This window comes from Vespula pensylvanica, chromosome 8, assembly GCF_014466175.1.
Source record: "Vespula pensylvanica isolate Volc-1 chromosome 8, ASM1446617v1, whole genome shotgun sequence".
NCBI lineage: Eukaryota > Metazoa > Arthropoda > Insecta > Hymenoptera > Vespidae > Vespula > Vespula pensylvanica.
Genome location: NC_057692.1, coordinates 3,487,562 through 3,510,107, shown reverse-complemented (window position 1 = coordinate 3,510,107; position 22,546 = coordinate 3,487,562). Strand labels below are relative to the sequence as shown.

At 31.5% G+C, this 22,546-nt stretch overlaps 5 protein-coding genes and 1 long non-coding RNA gene across 16 annotated transcripts; 3 read left to right on the top strand and 3 right to left on the bottom strand.

Annotated features, from left to right (window-relative positions):
- Positions 1–1,365: 1,365 nt before the first annotated feature.
- On the top strand, positions 1,366–5,027 carry LOC122631246 (protein shifted). The gene is made up of 6 exons (XM_043816682.1): positions 1,366–1,818; positions 2,399–2,641; positions 2,733–2,876; positions 3,121–3,273; positions 4,251–4,346; positions 4,436–5,027. The coding sequence occupies exons 1-6, from the start codon at positions 1,650–1,652 to the stop codon at positions 4,660–4,662; spliced, it is 1,032 nt and encodes a 343-aa protein (XP_043672617.1). The 5' UTR covers positions 1,366–1,649; the 3' UTR covers positions 4,663–5,027.
- On the bottom strand, positions 2,162–6,639 carry LOC122631247 (5-demethoxyubiquinone hydroxylase, mitochondrial). Of its 6 annotated transcripts, none has more exons than XM_043816688.1 (3): positions 6,615–6,639; positions 3,939–4,120; positions 2,162–3,843 (listed from the first exon to the last, which is right to left on the bottom strand). In XM_043816688.1, the coding sequence occupies exons 2-3, from the start codon at positions 4,093–4,095 to the stop codon at positions 3,413–3,415; spliced, it is 588 nt and encodes a 195-aa protein (XP_043672623.1). In that variant the 5' UTR covers positions 4,096–4,120; positions 6,615–6,639; the 3' UTR covers positions 2,162–3,412. The 6 variants fall into 6 exon arrangements, with proteins under 6 accessions (XP_043672623.1, XP_043672621.1, XP_043672619.1 ...); XM_043816686.1 differs by lacking the exon at positions 6,615–6,639 and adding an exon at positions 5,495–5,633; XM_043816684.1 differs by lacking the exon at positions 6,615–6,639 and adding an exon at positions 5,374–5,504.
- Positions 5,531–16,710, top strand: LOC122631245 (DNA-binding protein P3A2). Of its 5 annotated transcripts, none has more exons than XM_043816677.1 (8): positions 5,531–5,652; positions 8,458–8,733; positions 10,511–10,635; positions 10,761–11,186; positions 11,260–11,559; positions 12,127–12,267; positions 12,514–12,661; positions 14,067–16,710. In XM_043816677.1, the coding sequence occupies exons 2-8, from the start codon at positions 8,556–8,558 to the stop codon at positions 14,396–14,398; spliced, it is 1,650 nt and encodes a 549-aa protein (XP_043672612.1). In that variant the 5' UTR covers positions 5,531–5,652; positions 8,458–8,555; the 3' UTR covers positions 14,399–16,710. The 5 variants fall into 5 exon arrangements, with proteins under 5 accessions (XP_043672612.1, XP_043672614.1, XP_043672616.1 ...); XM_043816679.1 differs by lacking the exon at positions 5,531–5,652 and adding an exon at positions 6,489–6,626 and having other exon boundaries at positions 8,458–8,709; XM_043816681.1 differs by lacking the exon at positions 5,531–5,652 and adding an exon at positions 6,489–6,626 and having other exon boundaries at positions 11,260–11,457.
- Positions 16,711–16,874: 164 nt separating this feature from the next.
- LOC122631248 (cytochrome c oxidase subunit 5A, mitochondrial) lies at positions 16,875–18,031 on the bottom strand. Its single transcript, XM_043816690.1, has 2 exons — positions 17,730–18,031; positions 16,875–17,240 (listed from the first exon to the last, which is right to left on the bottom strand). The coding sequence occupies exons 1-2, from the start codon at positions 17,932–17,934 to the stop codon at positions 16,990–16,992; spliced, it is 456 nt and encodes a 151-aa protein (XP_043672625.1). The 5' UTR covers positions 17,935–18,031; the 3' UTR covers positions 16,875–16,989.
- A 427-nt stretch (positions 18,032–18,458) lies between these two features.
- Positions 18,459–21,527, top strand: LOC122631241 (zinc finger protein 814-like). Of its 2 annotated transcripts, XM_043816670.1 has the most exons (3): positions 18,459–18,524; positions 18,624–18,684; positions 19,066–21,527. In XM_043816670.1, exon 3 carries the CDS (start codon positions 19,294–19,296, stop codon positions 21,448–21,450), a length of 2,157 nt encoding a protein of 718 aa, XP_043672605.1. In that variant the 5' UTR covers positions 18,459–18,524; positions 18,624–18,684; positions 19,066–19,293; the 3' UTR covers positions 21,451–21,527. The 2 variants fall into 2 exon arrangements, with proteins under 2 accessions (XP_043672605.1, XP_043672604.1); XM_043816669.1 differs by lacking the exons at positions 18,459–18,524; positions 18,624–18,684 and adding an exon at positions 18,824–18,955.
- On the bottom strand, positions 18,808–22,475 carry LOC122631250. Its single transcript, XR_006327657.1, has 2 exons — positions 21,866–22,475; positions 18,808–18,919 (listed from the first exon to the last, which is right to left on the bottom strand). It is a non-coding gene; the product is annotated as an uncharacterized LOC122631250 (long non-coding RNA).
- Positions 22,476–22,546: the final 71 nt, after the last annotated feature.

Below are 22,546 nucleotides of genomic sequence, written 5' to 3'. Positions count from 1 at the left end.
ATCTATACTTCGAGCTATATGTCTAGATGTTAAATCAACAACTTAACAACATCTGAAATAACTTGTTATTTTAAGATAAATATTTTAAGATGAATTCTTTTCGGACAAAGACGTTTTTCAATAGCAATCAAAATTTCAATTATTGGCCTAATATTTTTTATAGGATCTGATTCAAATAAAATATTTGATCAATAGGTACAATAAAAAAATTGTCTTTTAATAAACATCAATCATTTTTGCCTCACTCTGTGTAACTGTCATTACAACAGGAAAGTAAAGACAACGAAGTTCACAAGCTCTCTTATTGAATTTAATTTCGGCGCTAATTTGCCGCGCCGTCGTAACGTGTGGTTTAATGTACATATACAAACACTTGCGCGCGCACACATATACGTTAGCAAGTTCGTACGTCGACCCTTAACTTCGTGTCTGCCGTACAGACGTCCTCGTAGCTCTGAGATGCAAATTAGACTTCTTTAACCGAATGTCTACGTGTAAACGAAGAGACAAGGAATGACTTCTTGTGAAGTTATTACCAAAGAAATATTAGTGTGCGTGTTCTCTAATTCTGCGTGCATTGCGTATGTGTGAAGTAAAAGAAAAGACTACAAGAGAGGACTGAGAGTGGTGAGGGAGAGAGGAAGAGAGGAAGAAAGAGAGAGAGAGAGAGAGAGAGAGAGAGAGAGAGAGAGGACTTCGTAAAGAGATAAGGATCTCTTACGGGTCCATGGCGAGAAGAGAAGAGAAGAAGAGAAGATGGAATCGCCGCTGCCACCGCCGCCACCGCCGCCACCACTGCCGCTACCGCAGCTGCTTTTTTCCATTGACTCGGTCAGTCAGTCAGTCAGTCGGCGACTGCGATGCGATTCGACACGTTCGATTTTGGAATATCGCGAAATGTCCACTCGTATCAGCTCGTATACGTGTATACGTCGTATCATCGATAATATTCTAATACCGATCGAACAAGGAGCGTGAAAGATCAGTTTTTTATCAGAACTTTCATTGGAAAATACGAGATTGGTCTTGAAAGAAAACAAAAAAAGAAAAAAGAAAAAAAAAGAAAGAAAGAAAGAAAGAAAGAAGGATAGTTCGTTGAGAAGATTAAAGGGTATTTCACGAAAGATCACTATTATCTAACAAGATTATCTTATTGAAGTGGCGACCGGTCCCACGCCCGTGAAAAGCCCATTTCACGCGGCGAATCAAGGCGCGCGCGCGCGCGCTCTCTCAAGTGCGCGACGCGACGCGACGCGACGGTGGCAACGACGACCGTCATCGTCATCGTCATCATCGTCGTCATCGTTATCGTCATTATCGTCATCATTATTATCGTTATCGCGACAACAACGACGACGACAACGACAACGATAACGACAACGATAATTACGACGACGGCGACAACAACGACGACGACGAGAAATATAAAAAAGGAAAAAAAAAAGGAGTCGGTGGTGAGAGAAAGAAAGAAGAGAAAAGGAGAAAGCACGCTCGCGTGCGTACGTCATCGTACGTGCGTGCGTGCGTGCGCGCGTGGGCTCAGAGATTGGTCAGAAAGTGGTGGGGAGAATAGAATAGGGGCGGGGGTGGAGAGATTTTAGGAAAGGCGCGTAACACCTGACGGAAAAAGCGCTTAGAGCCTTTCATAAATGATTATGCGGTGGGCGACAGCCGCCCTTACCTTGGCGGTGATCGCTTTATTTATTTTCGACACTACTACCGCCAGGCATCATCACCATCATCGTTCTGGTAATGGTCATAAACCGTCCAGTGATATATCGCTTTGGATCGACCAACAGCAAATCAAAATGTTCAGCGGTGAGTGAATTATTTTATCGAAAAGATGAAATTACGATGTACGTAGTTTTTATTATTCTATATCGCATTTTCCAATTAAAATAAACTTCCATTCGAAGAATTGAATAACACTGCTGGGACGTCCTATCTATCGTTTTATATTTCATCGTTTCTTTTTGTCAAAATTTTGTTATTGTAAATCGAAATGAAAACTGTTTCGAGAATAACTTTTTAGTTATTGGTCTGTTTTTTTTTTTTTTTTATATATTTGTGTGTATGCGTGAGAGAAAGAAAAAGAGAAAAAAAACTTCGATAAATTTGTTACGCATTAAGCATTATTTTTGCATATAAAAAGGCTATATGCTCTTTGTCGTTGATAATGTTATTAATATATTATATTAAATACATTACAATCACTCGTTATATCATTACGCGATATATTATGTGTTTTACCATTGGATCAGTGATTTCAATGCCTATACAGAACATCATGGTATCGATCCTTTCTCGGATCTATTTTTTTTTTTTTTTTCTATCGTGTTATTATAAAATGTATATTGTTTTATAAATTCTTACAAACAATCGATATTATTTTTATTAGGTGTTGAAATGGAGATCTATGTTATTTCGGAGGGCATTGTTTTATCATATCTTTTGGATCCAGAATTTGAAAATAAGCTGCCGATTATTCCTAGCGAAGTATCGTACGTAAACTTTACATGGAAATCTGGTGTAAAAAAATATTATTATAACTTTTATCGACTGAAATCTTTTGATGAATCAATTCTCAAAACTCCATCGATCACGATTAAAACCCAAGGACGAGTACCGAAAAGAGCAAAGGGTAAAGATCACGATCCATGTTTACGAAGTTTATTATAAAATTAGCTCTCTATCTTTTTAAATAATTATTTTCTTTTTCTTTTGTATTATAGAATTTAGCGTTTTATTACCTTGTACTGGAAATAATTCAGGAGTAGCACAATTTGGAATTGGTTTAATGATTGAAACACGGAAAGGTAAACCATTGAACGGAACACCGCTTCATCTTAGTTTAAGAAAAGAATGCAACTTACGCGGTAAGTATATTCAATGTTTGCTACGTTATTCCTTAATTTACATACCTACTTTTATTTGTTATATATCAAAATAAATAGTCTCTCATCAAATGAACAAATACGATTCATTGTTCTTTTCATTTTCGTTCTTTACTAATTTACTTATGATTTTAATTGAAACTTTGAAAAATAATTTATAAAAAAAAAAAAGAGAGAAGAAATTAGAAAAAGAAAAATCACAGATCTCTTTTGTTTTAAATTTTAGAGCCAAATCCTGGGCCTTGCCCCGACGGTTATTTGGGTCCACCTCATTGTAAAAAAGCACTCTGTTATCCAAATTGTATGAATGGTGGCAACTGTACTGCTCCCGGCGTATGTTCGTGCCCTCCTGGATTTCAAGGACCTTACTGCGAAGGGGGTACGCAAATTTATACAAACTTTTTTAAATAATAACTATTAACAAAAAATATTTATTTAATATATGTCATGCGATATTAAACGAGTAACAAATGACTTCTACATACATATACATAAACTACCATTGAAATTAACATAATTTACACTACTTTAGAAATAGTAATTGCAGTTTTACAGCCAAACTTTATTATATCTGTGAGAGTTGCATAAAAAGGAGCTTGTTCCGCTCCATGCTCTAATCCCGTATCGTGATGCTCTTGTTCTTCATCGCGAAAAGTTTTAATCGTATCTAATAATTCTTTGTCTACGACTTCACCAGTTTCCATTAAGTTACGTAATTGATCATTATAATGCTCTACAATGACAGTTTCGACAGCTACGGTACACGCCATAGCTGCTTTCTCTCCCATTAACGCTGTTCCAGCACCAAGAAGAAATCCAGCTATATTCCAAACAGGTACAAATACAGTGGGTCGCGCACGATACTTTCGAATTAATTCTTCAAATTTGGCACGATGTTTTTTCTCTTGATCCCACATATGCTGAATCATTGGACCCTTTGGAGTATTGCCTGTTTTATATAATGATTAAAGCAACATGCGTTGAAGTAAAAAAAAACAAGGAAAATCTGACAATGCAATATAATTTTTCAAAAAATTCCTATACCCAAAATAGCCATTTGCCCTGCATATATTCTATCAGCTGCCAACTCTCCAGCATGATTTACTCTTATAATAGAATCTAAAAGTTTTCCTGCTTTAGTGGTTGAAGTTGCAGCGGATGTGCTATATAATCGTAATCCGAATTGGCGTAGGTGCAGCATTTTCTTTATCAATGTTGATAATATTCTGAAAATAATTAATAACAAATAATACCTGTTATATAATTATGATATAAAAAGATGTACATATATACATAAAGATATATAAAAACATATATCTCGAAGATATAAATATCTATCGTTTATACTTCTTTCAGGTATTTGTTCAGAAAAATGTTTAAATGGTGGAAAATGTGTACAAAAAGATACTTGCGAATGTCCCAAAGGTTACTTTGGTTTACATTGCGAATTTTGTAAGTAATTTTATTCGATGTTATAGACGTAACCCTATTGGTATAATATAATTTATAACAACTCTGGAAATGTAATTGTTTATGTTTAGCAAAATGTGTTATTCCTTGTCTGAATGGAGGTAAATGTAAAGGAAATAATATATGCCGATGTCCTGCTGGCTTTAAAGGCGATCACTGCGAAATAGGTAGACGTTCGCCGCAACGATCACCTTGCACAAGAGCTTGCAGAAATGGAACTTGTCAACCTGATAATACGTGCCTTTGTGATCCCGGATGGTTTGGAAAATTATGTAACAAAAATAAGCCTTGGGCTTAAAAATGAAACATACTTCTCGACAGTGGTATTATCTTTATAACAAGTTGGATTAACAAAACTATTGACATTTATCCGAAAATATTGAGAAAAAAAAATATAGGTTTCATATCCTTTAGAAAAATATGAAACATTTAAAGAAACATCTGAAATATGCATAAAATTAATAATCCAATTAGTTAATGCCACAAAAAAAAAATATCAATGTGTTTAGTTTGTAATTCATCCCACCCGAGATGTGATATATAAAATTGCTTTACAGCAATTTAAGCTATTAATTATTATTTTAATAATATACTTTTATATTGTTACATTTGTAGTTGTGACTGTGTAAAAAGGAATACAACTCGTTTTTTTCCACCTTTTAATGCGCACATTACATGTTTCTTTCAAAAAATATCACCAAAAGATTACTCAATCACAAAACAAAACCAACAACATGCACCATTAAGAAAAAACGAAATTGCTACGTTATAAATATTTAACGGACATCACGCAATAATACAAAGTCGAGTATTTAAATAAAAACAAACTTAAACAATGACGCATCTTTTGATGCACGCACACTTTGATTGACATCTCGATTAAAAAAAACCTTAGATTTTACAACATGATGTCGATAGTCCTCAACAAATACGTATTTACGAACACCATTATGAGCGAAAAAATAAAAAAGCGACGACAGTAATAATGAACGTTGATAAAATAATATACCGTCAAACGCGTGAATTTTAAACGCGCATAAACATATTTGTAGGTTACAGATCACACAATCAACAGAGGGAGAAAGAGAGAGACACTATCGTTTCAGGGAAAAATGAAGAAATTGAGTCACGTGTTTCAGGCGCCAATGAGAAGTTAGGTACGACGGCCGCCATGACGCGTATCGCATTGCTTCGAACCAATCGCATTATTCCAGACTCTTATACATGTATATGGTGTTCGCGTTTCGAGGATCAGCAGTGGCATTTCATGGAATCTAAGGAGAAAACGGTAAGTGTCGATGAAAAAGTCAGAATCAAACGTAACGTAAGTTGTCATTGCGCGGCGCGAGGATGGCGATGCAACGCGCATTCGCGAAATAAAGGTAAATTTTGCATCGTCTGCTTGGAGTGCACCGCGCAGGCTCGCTCAAGATGGCCGCCCTCCTCGATGCTGGCGCGTTCTTTCCTTCTCCCTCATGTGTACGTTCATATTATTACGCTCGTGTGTCCTGACGAGTGGGCAAAGAAAGCGGGTGGGCAGGCAGACAGGCAGACTGAGAAGTAGGAAACAAGATAGAAAGAAAGAAGGGAAGGAAGGATATAGGAAAGAAAGGAGGCGCGTAGTGGCGCGTGTAAAGCGACAGTGGAGGTGGCGACGACGACGGCAGCAGCGGAGACAGACTCGCAACCGATCGATACGTCCGTCGACGACGCTGCCGCCGCCGCCGCTGCCACCGCCACCGCCACCGCCACCGCCGCCGTCGAAACTAGCCATGGTGTCCATGGCGGTCGTCGTGCGCGTTGTTGTGGCGCGGAGCGACGAAGAAGGCGCGAGTAATAGCGAGGACGAAAGGTGGTGGTGAGGAGAGGAGGGTCTTCGAGATTTTCGCGCGCGCGGCCGAGTTAGGCTTCTCCCGGATCCGGCGCGTCCGGCGACCCTTTCTCAGAGAGAAAAGAAACTCGTCGTCGTAGTTCGCCTTCGAAGTCTGTCACGGAACGCGCAGTGCACGAGTCGCGTAACGACCGACGAAAAGGACAACGTTGACGGAGACAGAGACGGAGACGGAGACGACGACGACGACGTCGACGACGACGATGACCGCTGCGATACGCTCGCGTGGGGCGTGGTGGTGGTGGTGGTGGTGGTGCTGAGAGAGAGAGCGTGTGCGGTTATAGCCCGCGACGGCTGTCTCCCCGCAGACGCGAAGCGCCCTGAGCCCTCTCCCTGTGTAACACCGGGTGACCACTCACGGGACACACAAGGTGCGTACGCAACTCGCGATTTTCACTGGGCCTGCTCCATGACTCTCCTCGCGATACCCTTCTCTTCGGTCATGAGCTTCACGGCCCCCCCGACGGTGCTCTCTCTTTTGCGTGTGCCCTGCGCATTTTCATTTGCCCCCCCAAAATAAACGCGCCGTCTTAGCGGTGTCGGCTTTTGGCGCATCCTCTCTGCTCTCTCTCTCTCTCTCTTCCTCTTTTTCTACTATTTTATTTTCCTCTCCACCCTCTTTCCATACTCCACTCTTGCTGCTACTGCTACTGCGACTGTTCCTGCTTTTGTTGTGTCGTTGCTTTGACGTTACCACTGTCATCATTGCTGCTAAGCTTACTGTTACACGCGTCTTGTTATTTCATACTCTTAATGTGAAACAGTCTGCCTTCTTTCCCTCTCTCTCTCTCCCTCTATTACGTCTTCTCATTGACACGCTCTTCTGTCAACTTAACGCGTTGCACTTCACTCTCGATTATGACGAATCTCGAGAAAGGATGCGGAAGGAACCGCTACATATCTTATATATATATTCTTGTCTTTTATCTATCGATAATAACAAAGACGTGTAGCATATTTCTCTTCATTTCTATAAAACATTTTACCTTTCTCATATCATACGTTCATGTAAAAATGCGCGCGAGATATCTAAGCGAAATATTTCGTCGATTATTTTCACTTCTTTTTATCCATCATAGTTTTTTTCGCAGTTCTATGAGAAAAATAAAAGGAGATAGAGAAAATCATCATCGAAGAAACTTCCGTGTTATCATGTAAATCGTAAAATTCAACCTTTCTCTTTTTTAAATCAATGTGTGCCCACTCGTTATATGTTCCTCTATACTTTGAAACGAATGACGTTCACTTTATCGATTTTTCGTGTTCCAACGCAAATAGACGTACAAGTTTAGTATTTCAAACTTCATAATTCTTGTCATGTATGTGGTGTGTGTCCCTTTCCTCCTTTATGTTTTCTTTTTACAATATATTATAATTTTTTTTTTATTTATATTAATTTTTTAATATATTGCCAAGATAAAATATTTCAAAGATTTATAAATTGTAATATCATTGATGAAGTCATAATAGTAGGTCATTTACAATTCTATTTTATATTATTTTATCTGTTTAATAAAACAATTGTGACAATGCCAAAAATGTTATAACACATTTTATTAAACAATTCTGCATACTAATATTGTTTGTTTTGTTGATGTTTAATATTTGGATTGCAATAGATTAATTTCAAATTGGTTTATATTTTTACCACTGAGATAACTGGTACTTGCACATATTTCATGATTATTCATATTATGATTGTTATTGTATAGTCTCTGTTATCTCTCTGTACCTGTATGTTTTAATTTCTTCACATATATGTTATAATATTAGTATGTTAATATGTGATGAAGTATTATTGTATGTGTTGTATTGCAAATAAATAGAAATAAATTATACTATGAAGCTGTTAATTCTTTACATAGATCGTAACACACATAAGTTTCCTTGTTAACAAAAAGTTACACATTTAACTAAATTATATTAATTATATAAATCTTTTTTGAGAAAAAAAAAATAACAAGCATTATTTTTATTAACAAGCATTATCTGTTAAAAATAAATTTACTTTAGGATTTCATTTTATATTAATCATTATAAAAAGGATATTATTATTTTATAATTATAAATCAAAAATTGCCTTTTATTTGTTGAGATATATAAATCATGGTAATTCCAACTATTAATATATATCATTTTAATTGCTTTCTTTTCTATACATTTTATCTTAGATATTAACTCAACATTTCTTTACTCTACTAGGATAAGGTGATGTAAAAGAATATCTCAAGATCTACAATTACATTTGTTGGGCCATTGCAATATATTAAAAAGTCAAAACGGGTGACGAAGACAAAAAGATGGTGTCTCTGCCTAATGCAGAGTCTGGCACAATGGACAGAATTTCTGATGATGATGATGATGAACCCAGTAGTGGGTCTGAAACATATGAGGAGGGAGATCTTTTGACAGCAGCCATGGACGATGATGTGACAGCCCAGCTAGCTGCAGCAGGTTGGCAAATCAAACACGCTAATGGTGATTTCCATTTTTTTGCTTTATCACCTCTTGAGTTATTTACGGCTTAATCACTTCCATTTGCAAGTTAAACGCAACAAACAACGTTCATCATTGACTGTGGAACCTTGTGTACATTTAATCTCGGATACTTTTCACCACCAATAGCGATGAACGCGTAAGATATAAGAGATCATTCTCTTTAAAGAGTCTCCACAAGTTTCTAAGAATAAGATGTGATATTACAAAAGTATTGTTTACACTATTATTTTTATATATTATTACAATATTTTTTATATATTGTATTTTGAATTATTCAAAAAGCTTGTAGTGATTTTTAATAGCTATCAATATTGATATTTCCATCTATGAAGTATATATAAAAAATTTATGTATATGTAAAATATATTTATATTTGAAGAATATATTGTACACATGCATTGCAAATATAAAATAGATATTACGTTTTAGATATTTAGAAGCTAAAATTTATTTCCAAAATGGTATTTATATATATTTTACATGGTCCAGAATATAGTATTGAATAAATTTAAAAACTTATATATAAGTGTAATTTTAATTAAAAGTCACTACGGATTTTCCGAATAATGCAATATATCAATTTTCTGCTATATCAAAGGTAAACATTTTCATTTTGTATAACAATCTGTTTCACTAAATTACTTTTTGAATTTAACATAAATAATTAACAGTATATAAAAGTCTGTGTAACACTTTTCATATTTTCAATTTAATTATGTTTTTTTTTATGACATTCACTTTATTAACATAAATAAAAATCATGAATGTAAAATTTATTATCTTATAAGACTCTTTATGGAGTGTTATTGGTCATAAAAGGATAGGGAAAAAAAAAGAAAAATTTTGAAACGGTATATGTGCAAGTGGAGCCTGCCTGCCAATGATGCAAGTTTTGGTAATTACTAAATTTACTAAATGAAATTTCATACATTAGAAAAATAATGAAAATTCGTAATTCTATATGTTAATTCATAACAATATTTTTTTTAATGAAAGAAAATTACATTCAGTCATTGACAGAGCAGTATGATATAGTCTACCATCATATTTTATTACTTCGGTTAATTTTATGTTTTTATTTCTCTTGCGTGCATCTTTTTAATTTATGCCTTTTATTCTCAGAATGTGCTTTATTTTTAACATATGCAAGACATATTTTTTAAAATTTATTTATCAATAGTATGTATTGATGTTTCTATGTTTTGATATTTTTATATTAAACTTATTATTGTTTATATTGTTGCTACAGTTTACTTATTTACTATACTTTCTATATAGTATGACATATATTTAAAAAAAAAAATATTTTTTGTGCACAAATTTTAATAGAAAATAATCAACAAAATTTGTTAGTACATGTGCAACCTTATTTGTTTCTCAAACAAAATCTAAGAGAATTATTTTTAAGCACAACTTCTAGATTGTAATAGTAACTTTATAATCCAATTTTTTTTCTCTTTTTTTTTTTTTCATCTAATTATATTAAATATAAAAATATAGATTACGTGTAAATACATAATACATCTCTTAGATTTTGAGCACGTCTTATATTACTATTGCTTATGCATCTCTTTACTTTGAATGCACTACATGTATATGTGTTGATATGTCAATATAATATATTAAACATGTTCAGAATTAATTGTTAAACGTAATAACTTTAAAACATTTTCAAAATTAACATTTTATATTGACATACAAGTTGTATAAAACCATAGGATATAAAAATTTGTATCAAGATTATATGTTTCTATAGGCCCTGTTGGTGTAGCTGCAGCTGCTGCTATTGTTTCTGCAAAGAAGAGGAAACGACCTCATAGTTTTGAAACTAATCCCAGTATAAGAAAAAGACAACAGAACAGGCTTTTACGAAAACTTAGAGTAAGAAATTATAAATGTATAAAAACTTCTTACTTCCTAACAAAAAGAGTGATTTTTTTGTATATTCTTCTTCTTACTTTTTTAATATTGATTTTTTTTACATTAATCTTTTTATATTCTTACAGCAAACCATAGATGAATTTGCCACACGAGTGGGACAACAAGCTGTAGTATTAGTAGCTACTCCAGGCAAACCAAATAGTAGCTACAAAGTTTTTGGGGCTAAACCATTAGAAGATGTAGTAAAAAATTTAAGAAATGTTATAATGGAGGAACTTGAAAGTGCATTAGCACAACAAGCCCCACCTCCCGTTCAGGATGACCCATCTTTATATGAATTACCACCACTTATAATAGATGGAATTCCTACACCTGTAGAAAAAATGACTCAAGCTCAACTCAGGGCATTTATACCATTAATGTTAAAGTATTCTACAGGTAGAGGTAAACCTGGTTGGGGAAGGGATAGTACACGACCTCCTTGGTGGCCAAAAGAGTTACCTTGGGCAAATGTTCGTATGGATGCACGTTCCGAGGATGAAAAACAAAAGGTTCATATTTAGTAATCAACTTAATCATTTATCAATTAAAAGAATCATAACAACTATCTTTATATTGTTATAGATTTCTTGGACACATGCTTTAAGACAAATAGTAATAAATTGCTACAAATTTCATGGAAGAGAAGATCTTCTACCAGCATTCAGTGAAGAAGACGATAAATCTACTGTATTATTACAACAGACAACTCCTCATTCCTCGTCTCATCCTTCACATTCATCTAGCCAGGGTCAAAGTGGACAGTCGCAACAACAACAGACGGTGGGAGTTGTTCGTCTCAGCAGCACGGATTCATCTAAGGGAAACTCTTCGCCAGCACAAATCATTGCTGCATCTCCCACAGCTCTTGCCACTGCCACTCAGGTGGGAGTGGATAGAGTTTATTGAAGAAAAGGGAATAATTTGAAACAATATGATAAAATGCATTAAAAAAAATTTCATTAAATTTTTCATTAACTAATATTAATACATAATATATATATATATATATGTATACAAATAGTAATCTATCGTATAATACGTAAATAATGCAACAAAATATCTGCTAAGACAATTTCAAACTAAACTATTAAGTTTTTTTAACCATATTATCATGTTGTTTCTTTAAATTCCTGATTCTATTTAGGAGAACAAAAAAATGAAGTTTGGAGACGTATTTTTTCACGCGGATTTGCCACATTTCAGTTCATGTGTTTAGTTTCCCTTATTTGAGTTGAATCTAGCTTTATTTCTAATATTATAGAATTGTATATATGGTATTTAATATTTTTGACAATATAAAGAATTTATTTATTTATTTTCATCCTATTTGGTCGATTAAAATCATGTTCGTTAAAATGCAAATAAAATTTCAAATTTTAATTATATATTAATTAAATCAAAGAGAAATAAAAAATTATTAATATTATAATAAAAATTTGTATATTACAGATGACGGCACAGTACCCAACAGCAGTGTTACAAACAATAACGAATCCTGATGGTACAGTGTCTATAATTCAAGTGGATCCAAGTAATCCTATCATTACGTTACCGGATGGTACAACAGCTCAAGTTCAAGGTGTAGCTACTGTGAGTTAAACAAAATAATTTTTTATTGCATTATCTCGAATCATAGAGAATTTTATTTGTGTTATTTTTATTAGTAAATAAAATAAAGTTTTAAGATATATTCTTTGATGAAATATATTAAAATTAGCAGTACATATATTTCATAAGAATTTAGTTTGTTATCATTAAATAAGATACTTTGTGTGTACGTGTGTGTGTATATACATATGTATGTATGTATGTATGTATATATATGTGTGCATACAGATCCACACAAGTCAAGGAGAAGTTCAAGCACTCGCAGAAGTGGCAGGTGGTGCAGAGGGTACTAGTGTTGCTGTTGATCTAAACAGTGTAACTGAAGCAACATTAGGTCAAGATGGACAAATCATCCTTACAGGCGAAGATGGTCACGGTAAAACTGTTTTCTATAGGCTCTGCACGGTCGCCGGCCAGGAACTACTTGAGCAGTGATTTGTTTTTACTAGCCCAGAAACCTTTATTATTTTGCATGCTGTCTGTTGAGCTCCATTCAAAAACAATGTTTACAAATCTTTATTATTGTGTATAATGAAGTAGAATTTTTTTGATTAATTATTGTTTTTATTATTGTACATATGTCTTTATTTGGAGCTATGCACAGCGTTATTTTAATTTCGTCTTTAAGAATCCATGATATTTTAAAAATATTATCAGAAGAGCATTTTTGTTATGCAGAAGAAACAATAATAAAAAATTTACATTCATTGGTCTTGTATAATAAGTCATGAAAAAATGAAAGTTTATTTAAAAAGTGTATCATATGTGTGTTTATATAAATAAGCTTTCTCCAATTCTCGTTTCAGAGGAACTATGAATTTGTATTGAAAGATATTATAAAGTTAGCATTTATTTATATGTATATCATGTACATAGAGTCTATAGAATGAAAAATAAATATACACAATAGATCTATTAAAAATATTCAAATTATTACTGATAACTGACTGAAAAAAAAAAAAAAAAAAAATCATTTAAAGAAATTGAGTCTGTGTGTATAGATGTCAGAATATTAGTAAAAATAAATTATTACATGGATTCTTAAAATTAGTGCATTAAAAATAAATAAAGAAAAATTATGATCATAATCACGACAAACCCACCCTTTGTTTTATGATCATTGCACATCATTATTACAGAAGATTGATTATTTTCTTTAATTTAAAGAAAGGAGATACAATAAAATTGATGTACATAGAGCATTTTTTGTTGATGTTTTATTATTTTATATTTGTTGTATTTAACAGTTTTTGTTTAAGCTACTTGAAACAAAAGTATTATAATACTACTTTGCATACATTTGTGATAATTCTTTATTGTTAATGATTGTTATACTCAAAATTATAATATTATCATTAAGATCAGTAAATTCTGTTACAAAAAGCTTAAACATTTACTGTCATTATTATTGCCTTATCTTTTTCGTATAGATATGCATTATGTGTATTATGTCCTGATACTATAGACGTTAAAAGGGTGTGCCAGAAAACATAGTAAGTATATATAATTTTCTTTCGCACACCCTATTAATTTTGTTCATTGTTATTTATATGATATAATCACTGTTATAGCTGTATTGTAAACTGGTATGTCTTGTTAAGAAACAAATGAGAGTTTATCATTGTTGTGAGCACTGCATATAAAAATATAATTAAATTTGTGTATATTTATATATATATATATATATAAACATACATAAGGAAAAAGACAATAATCCAGTTTACTCTACAGAAAATGCCTGAGCACAGGCAAAACATAGGACAGTCTTGTCTATGTTACAGGATATCCGGTATCTGTGTCAGGAGTAATCACTGTACCAGTGTCTGCAAGTATGTATCAAACTATGGTGGCCAATATTCAAAGTGATGGTACTATGCAAGTTGTAACACCGATGGTTCAAGTACCTAAAGTTGAACCTGGAAATGGGGAAACCAGTATTGAAGCTGTCACGATTCAAGGTCATCCTATGACAATGATAAATGCAGCAGGAGAACATCAAGTTCTTCAAGTGATATCATTAAAAGACGCTAATGTTCTCACCAAAGCTATGCAAGCAGAAGTAGTGAAAGATGAAGATAGTCAACAACAACAAACCGTGTCTAGTCCAGAATAAGTAACATTGTGCATAATTAATAGACAAGCTCTATTAAATCTATTAAGATAAATTGGCGTGTAATGGGAGTGTAAGAAAAAGAAGTGAAAGAATTGTAGGGATTTGTATTTGAAATGTTAAGGCAGACAATTGTGTCTTGAATTCTTGTGCAGTGCACATTTGCTAACTGCTCTTCTAAATAATGAGTGTGTTTGAGTGTGTAAATGACCGGGTGCGTTAATCAATGAATTAAGAGTTTGTATTCAAAATTTATTATAGACATATACAATATTTACCTGTAATTCTATTTCTCCAAAGTAGTACGACTTTTTGAAAGTGCTACTATTTAAAGAATAACTGTATCTTCAAAAATTTTATTAATTGCTCCTTAGGAGAGATCTTTGTTATACGGAGAGTGCAACACACATTTTCCAATAATAAGTACCATAACAATATATTTTCATCTAGTCTTAGAATTGGTTAGAACTGGTTGAATTCTTATGGATATTCCAAAGAGTTCTCACATGTTTTATGTTAAATTAATTTAATAAGTAGGCAACTATTTATAAAAAGCACATATATGAGTTTTTTAACATTGAGATAATGTTTTGATGTTAAACTCATCATCAGTGTTACAATCTATTAAAAAAAAAAAAAGAAAAGAAAAAAAAAAAGAAAAAAATGGAGCTTTTAATATATTGATAAAATTACATTTTTTATTTATTTTCGAGCATATGCAGAATTGGAAAATAATATTTCATAAATGATCATTTCAGAATCGTGTGAAAACATAGTATATTGCAAATTAAAAAAGAAATTAACAATCTGATTTAGTGTAAAAATATATATTCTGGATCAGATTCAAAATATTTGGCTATGGCCAAAAGACATGTAACATATTTTTATGACAAAAGAACGAACCAAATTTGTGCTTGGTTGTAGAGATATATATGTATAGATATACACACATACATACACACAGGATCACATTATAGCAGTAAAAAGAATTAAGCATTTCTGACGGGTACAAATAGGATAAGATATCTTTTTTTCTCAAGAAGTTACATATTTGTATTTAACATCTAATACACATGATTTAGATGTGATTGTAATACTTTAATATTTAATACCGGGTATTTTTAATTTCTGGTCTTTTTTAATTTTTTAAGGTTTTGCTTTTACATGATAAAAAAACATAATATGAAATTATTATGAAAGTATAATGTTATATTTATGTTTTTAGATTAAGAACTGATATATAACAAATGCAAACTTTATCTGGCGACCGTGCTAATATTTTTTTCAGTATATTTAAGAAATCAGTACTAGATACACAATTTTAAACGGAGTACCTTACATAAAGATTAGAAAATACATTGCTCTTACTGCATTTTGAAGTAATCAAAACGTGTCACTTCTATTTTATATTACAGAAACCATTCTTCGATAGCAGTGAAGAGCCAATTCACTTTTATATCTGATGTTAGAAAAACTGTATTTACTTTGTGCAATCTTGTTTCAATGTTGCGGTATAAGTAAAAAAAATATCTGGTAAAATGAAATAATTTTATTTGTGCAATCACCCTAATGAGTAATAAACAATTTATATATAATTTATTTATATTTATTAATATACTTTAATCATATCAATACATACAAAAATGCTAAGGCTTTTGTTCTAAACACTAAATTATTTCATCTTATATCTAGTAATGTTAAGTTAGATTTTCTTTCTACACTTACTCAATATTTATTATTGATAATACATTTTTACCATACACAAAGTTCCTGTAGATTTGTAGCAGTTTTTCATTCTTGTAACATACACATTGGAAGATAAGTCGTAACATTGAAACAACAAGCTGCCTTTGGAACTAGGCATAACAATACCAAAAAGTTTTTATAATATTATAGACAAAAGTATTTAAATTTAATAACAACTATTACTAGTGCAGATTATATTGATTAGATATTGTTGCATTGTTTTGTAAAATCATGGCCATTGAAAACGTGATGTAATATATAAACATGTATAGGTAAGATCATGTTGTATTCTACATTTTCGTTCATGAAGGAACATACCCAACATAAATTAAGTTCTATGTCATCTAAGAAGACATACGTATATTAACACATTAGATGATTATAGGCATATATGTATATGACTTTACTGCTGTGTATCCTATAATGTAATTTGTAAATATGTCGTGATTGTGTCATTTTTCTTTGGTTAAGTTCAGTGTAAAAAAAGTAAATTGAGTCCATTACCATTTTAAACATGACATAAAGAACCAATGGAAAAACAGTTCAAATATAGCACACATATCATTTCATTATGTTTCCCACATTACTTAAATTTGCACTGACCCTTGTATTACAATTCTTACATATTATTTTATTAATAGAGCTATAAAGCACAGATTAATTGATTAGTAATTAGGGAAACAACTGCATGATGATTAAAGTTTTTTATTGAATTAAGAAACACTTTTATAAATAGATCTATCGAAAGTACACTTTATTCAATACAGTTCAACTTTTTGTGAACAACAATCTTGATGAAGATGCACTTTCATGTATAAATACTAAAATGGAAATTTATACATTTTTAATTACATCTGATATGGGGCTACAAGGGCTAATTCTGGTTTGTCATATCCTAATTCTTCTGGAGTATTAATACCCAATTCATCCAAGGTAGGCCTTATCTCTTGAAGAATATATGGGTAAATAGTGTTGACGTATGGACCGCATTTGTCTTTAATAGATTCTAAGAACCTAACAGCCAATGCATAATCATTTATTCGTCTACAAGCTCTTAATGCTGCACAGATAATTCTGGGTTCAGGAACCAAATCCATACCTAGTAAAGTAAATATAATAAAACAAATTTCAATAGTAAACAGTAAATAATAACCGAAAAATAATAGATCATTTATTTTAAAAATAGTAAAATTTCAAGAGAAATCTAGAATCCTCAATATTCTTAAACTTTGTTATTCTTATGAAATAAAAATTATATCAATTATGTTACGGTAAAAGAATTGTAAATACAATATGTGCTTGTTACATCAATGTTATTCTATGACTTGTAATCAAGAGATCACAGGCAATGTTATAATTAATACGTTACTATAAATAAGAATCTATATACATATATATATATATATGTATACATATATATATATATATATAATATATTACATATTAACGAGCTATTGAGCTTAACTATGTATTAGAAATTGTACGTTAAACGAGAGATATTTGGATTTTCTGAAAACTTTAACTAATATTTTTAAGATAATGTAATAACAATGTGAAGAAAGATAAAATGTAAATGTCAAATCTTTACCAGCCAAATCGTTCATTGCTTTTCGAGTCTCCCAGCCATCGATATCCGGACGACTGAAAAAACTTTCATATCGTGCATCGAATTCTTCATCAGATTCAGTAGAACCGTGTGAGTTTCTATAAGACTGAGTGCCAACAATCGTAGCACGAGGTATCGTAGTATTTCTTACAGAGGATCCGATGCGTCCTACCACGAGACGTAACATTTTTCTACGAAATTATCTAAACTTAACGATAGTTTTCGACAAAAACCGTCCACACTTGGTCGGGACTGTCTGTTGCGTAAAGGTAAAAGATATCGGTCACAAGCAGATCTGTCTACGCTTGCGTAGTAAATTGCGAAGTGACCTTTAACATACCTAAATTCATATATTTTTTTCACACGTATTTAATTTCCTTCTTCAATTGTTTTACTTAAAAAATATAACATTTATATCGACTATTTATAATATTACGTACTTTGATATTCATTATTTTTCATTCATAAAATTACTTTTAAAAGAAATTATTTCGTATCGTCTACATAGTCTTACTTTTCATTGGTTCATTTTCAAAAAAAATGGACCAATCGTTAGAAGGATATATAAGAAGGGAACTCTTAGGACATAAGTTTCTCGCATGGTGTGTATGTATGTCTGTGAGATGTATGCATATATATATATATATATATATATATATATATATATAATATATATGGTATTTGACGTATATTATATGCGTGTTAAAAAATTTGGAATTTGATTACAAACTAGAAGCAAAAGTTTCTGATTAATCATTTTTAATTTGTAATTGATACGTAAGATGTTTTAACATGATAAGTTATAACTTTACATGAAATGTATGAAAATGTTTAAACTGAAGGAATTAAATCGTATAATTTTTTATTTTTATATAGGATAAATACAATCTTCAACCGATATTCAAGAATATATAAGCGTATATAAAAATATATTTATGTAAGTATAGCATTTGAATAAATTTATTTTACAGATTTATACATAATAGAATATTTATGATTTGGTTTTAAAAATATATACCACGATCAGAGATTTATTGGTCTTATAGCATTATTGATACAGATTTCTTAGAGTATGTGGCGACTGATCAGCCACAAGTATGTTATTGTGTCGTTTATGTGGTATAAACCTTCAAAATGGAAGGCTTAAAAATATATTTGAAGATTCGACAGATCTAAAACAAAAAATAATAGACACATTACCAATTAATGTATGTAAATGTATACTTTTATTTATATTTTTCTATGAAATATTCTTAAATTCTAATTAAATGTAAATGTACCTGTATGAATATTGAAAAATTATTATTTTTTTTTATAGATATCTCCATTGGATGGTGGTTCTAAATTTGTATGCATATCCTGTCATGACAAAGTTATTCTTTATCATAAGTTTATTCAAGAAGTTTTAAAGTATGAAAAAGAATTAGATAGCGAAGAAAGTAATTGTTTTCATGAGTTTACAAGAAATGAAAAAGAACAAACAGATATATTTGCCAAGATTTGTAGTGATACAGTATGCCCATGCCCAAATTGTAATGTCGATTTAATGATATTATTAGTTAGTAATCCACAAAACTGTGATTATAGTTTTCAAATTTCACTAGCAATTGTTGGTCATACAGAGAAAATTTATCCTACAAAAGAGCAAAATCTTCAAAACTTTGAAAAACCTATAGCACTTAATATAAAACAAGACAATGTAAATTCACAAAACTGTATCAAATTAAAAGCAAATATGAATGGAGAAAGTAGGGAAATAAAAAACATTAACCGTAAAAATACATTGGCATATAATATGACCGGTAAGGAAAATTCTTTAAACAGGACACAGAAAGATGTTAAAAGAAAATTTAAAAGAAATATAACATATAAAGAAACTTCAAATTCTGTCAAGATTCCTAAATTAGAAGTAATTTATGAACCATATCCTGAATTTGTAAATTGTAAGGATACAAACGAATCAGTAAAATTAGAATCTACTTATAATAATATTGTATGGTTCAATTGTAAAGATGATTGTAACTCTATGACAGATAAACAATATGAAAAAATCATTAATAACGATGATATTAAAACAGAAGACAAAGATAATATAAAATCTTGTCCAAGAATCATATGCAATTTATGTGGTGCTCGCTATCTTTCACAATTAAAATATGAATTTCATATGGAAAGACACAAATTTGATTGTATGGATAAATATGTATGTATTGTTTGTAGAAAAGAAGCAAGTAATGAAAATTTATTGTGGGATCATTATTATTACACACATAAAAACTCGCAACGTTTTGTTTGCTTGGAATGTGATAAGTTATTCTCAAAATATGCAAGAATAAAAGGACATCAAAAGAAACATAAACATTCTGGTATTCAAGAAATAAATGTTGATATTGGTAATAATGAAATTGATAATAATACAAAGAAAGAACTTGCAGTAAAAATACAAGGAAAAACATTTACCAACTGTAATCTATGTGGAAAATTAATTTTTGATTTAGATCCAGATGCTATTAATGACTTGGTTACTTGTTCTTCTTGTGAAGATTCTACTCTTTCTTTAGTTGTAGATGGAAATGAAGCAAAAGTAATATCACCCCGTCAATATCATTGTTCCAAATGTCCTAAACATTTTGTACGTAAAGAAAGATTGGAATTTCACGAAATGCGGCACAATGAAAATATGAAAGAATTTATTTGTAGTACTTGTGGCAAAGAGTTCAGCGCAGAAAATTCTTTATACGAGCATTATCTCTTTGTTCATAAAGGTGCAAGACCTTATATTTGTGAATTATGTGGTAAGTCGTTTCAATTGAAAGCACGTTTACGAGAGCATCATCGTACTCATACTGGTGAAAGACCTTTTCAATGTGACGTGTGTGGACAAAAATGTACAACTAAAAATGCTTTAAGACTTCACAGAAAGATACACTTTTCTCATAACCGTTATATTTGTAATATATGTAATAAATCATTTAGGAAGAAACAAAACATGAATGAACATTTAGAAAAACATTGGAAACATGATAAAAATATATTATTACCACAAGTATTTACATGCCCTATATGTATGGAGGATTTTCCAACATACAGAATGTTAAAATATCACATGATAGAAACCCATGAAATTAGTAATCAAGATCCAATTTTAATTGAACAAAAACCATGGTATGAATGTGAAGAATGTCACGAAAAATTTAAACATCAAATGTCCTTAAAAGCACACAAAGAACGAATACACGAGGGTAAAGTAGATCCTATATATCAATGTGATATTTGTAATGCCTCTTACAGAGTAAAACAACTTTTAATAAATCATATAAGAAGTAAGCACAATGGTGAAAAACGATATAAATGTGCACAGTGTGAGAAGGGTTTCAATGACACTAAATCTTTGTATAATCACGTTCTCCTACATACCGGTAAAAAACCATTTGTTTGCGAATATTGCAATATGAGTTTTAGACGTAAAGACTCGAGGGATCATCATCAAAGAAAACATACAGGTGAATTACCTTATCAGTGTCAGGATTGTGGAGAACATTTTGCTACATACAATTATCGATCAAAGCATCGTAAACAGCATCATGACAAAGGTGATTTAGAATGTCCCGAATGTGGAGAAAAATGTAATGATCAACAAGAAATTAGAATTCATTTAAATAATCATCTAGGTGAAAAATTAAAGCAGTTGCAAAATGTCTAATATCATAGTAATGTTAAATAAATGATGGTTTGATATAAAATATAGTTGTTGTATAAATATACATAATTTTACATTAATTATTTGTGATTTATATTTAAGGTCTATTAAATAATTTTTATTATTCTTATGTAAATAATATAATACTGGGAAAGTATTACTTTTGCGTTAACTACTAGAAAATAAAATTGAAATGATTAAATCTGTTTTATAAAATTTCTTTGATTCGTTTATTCATATATGCTTGTAAAAGTATTGAAATTCTTTTTTGTACAATTGACATTTTATAAAAATATAGTGAATCCTATATTCGATGATAATTATTTAAAGGATCTTATAACGAAAGCATATCTGAAATATACATGTATATATAAATATAAAGTATAAAAATATCCATTTCTTAAACCGTGTAACAAACACGTGGTTTGAAACAAGCTGCTACCGGCTATACTGACAGATGACGGTTGGCGTACACGTGTGGATCCGGCGAATGTCAAAATTTAAATGGTTCCGCCTTTGCAGGCGACGTCGCGCCCCATGCAAAAATCAGGTGGTTGCGTCTCTCAGCTGTATACAACCACCTTAAAATTTCCTATTAATACTATCGATAGTACGAATAACCGACGATTGAAAATAAATGTTAATTTTTGAAAAAATTAAAATACATATCTTTTGATACTTTAATCAAATCGAAAGAAATCTATTTAGAGTCGTAAATTTCGAAAAATTGATAAAAATAAAGTGTCCAGGAACTACTTTCACGCGGAGTAATATCGAAACATATGCGTGTAGTTCACTACGTCTATCCCTATTTCTTGAAACAACCATCTTTCATTTTACCATTCGAACGTTCTTAACGAAAACTTAAAGAATTTTGGAATCCGTTATATCCAAGATTTCTTACAAATGTACTTTCAGAAAAAAAGTTATTGCGTCGAAAAGGTTTTGCGGAGGGATCGTTGTCGGTGGATGCAAACATGACACCGTAAAGCACGAACGCTCATTGGCTGAAGGAAGCAGCGATTTACACGAACACGCGAATACTAATGTATATCGAACGTATGATACTAACACAGCTTGCAATTTTCGTCCATAATAC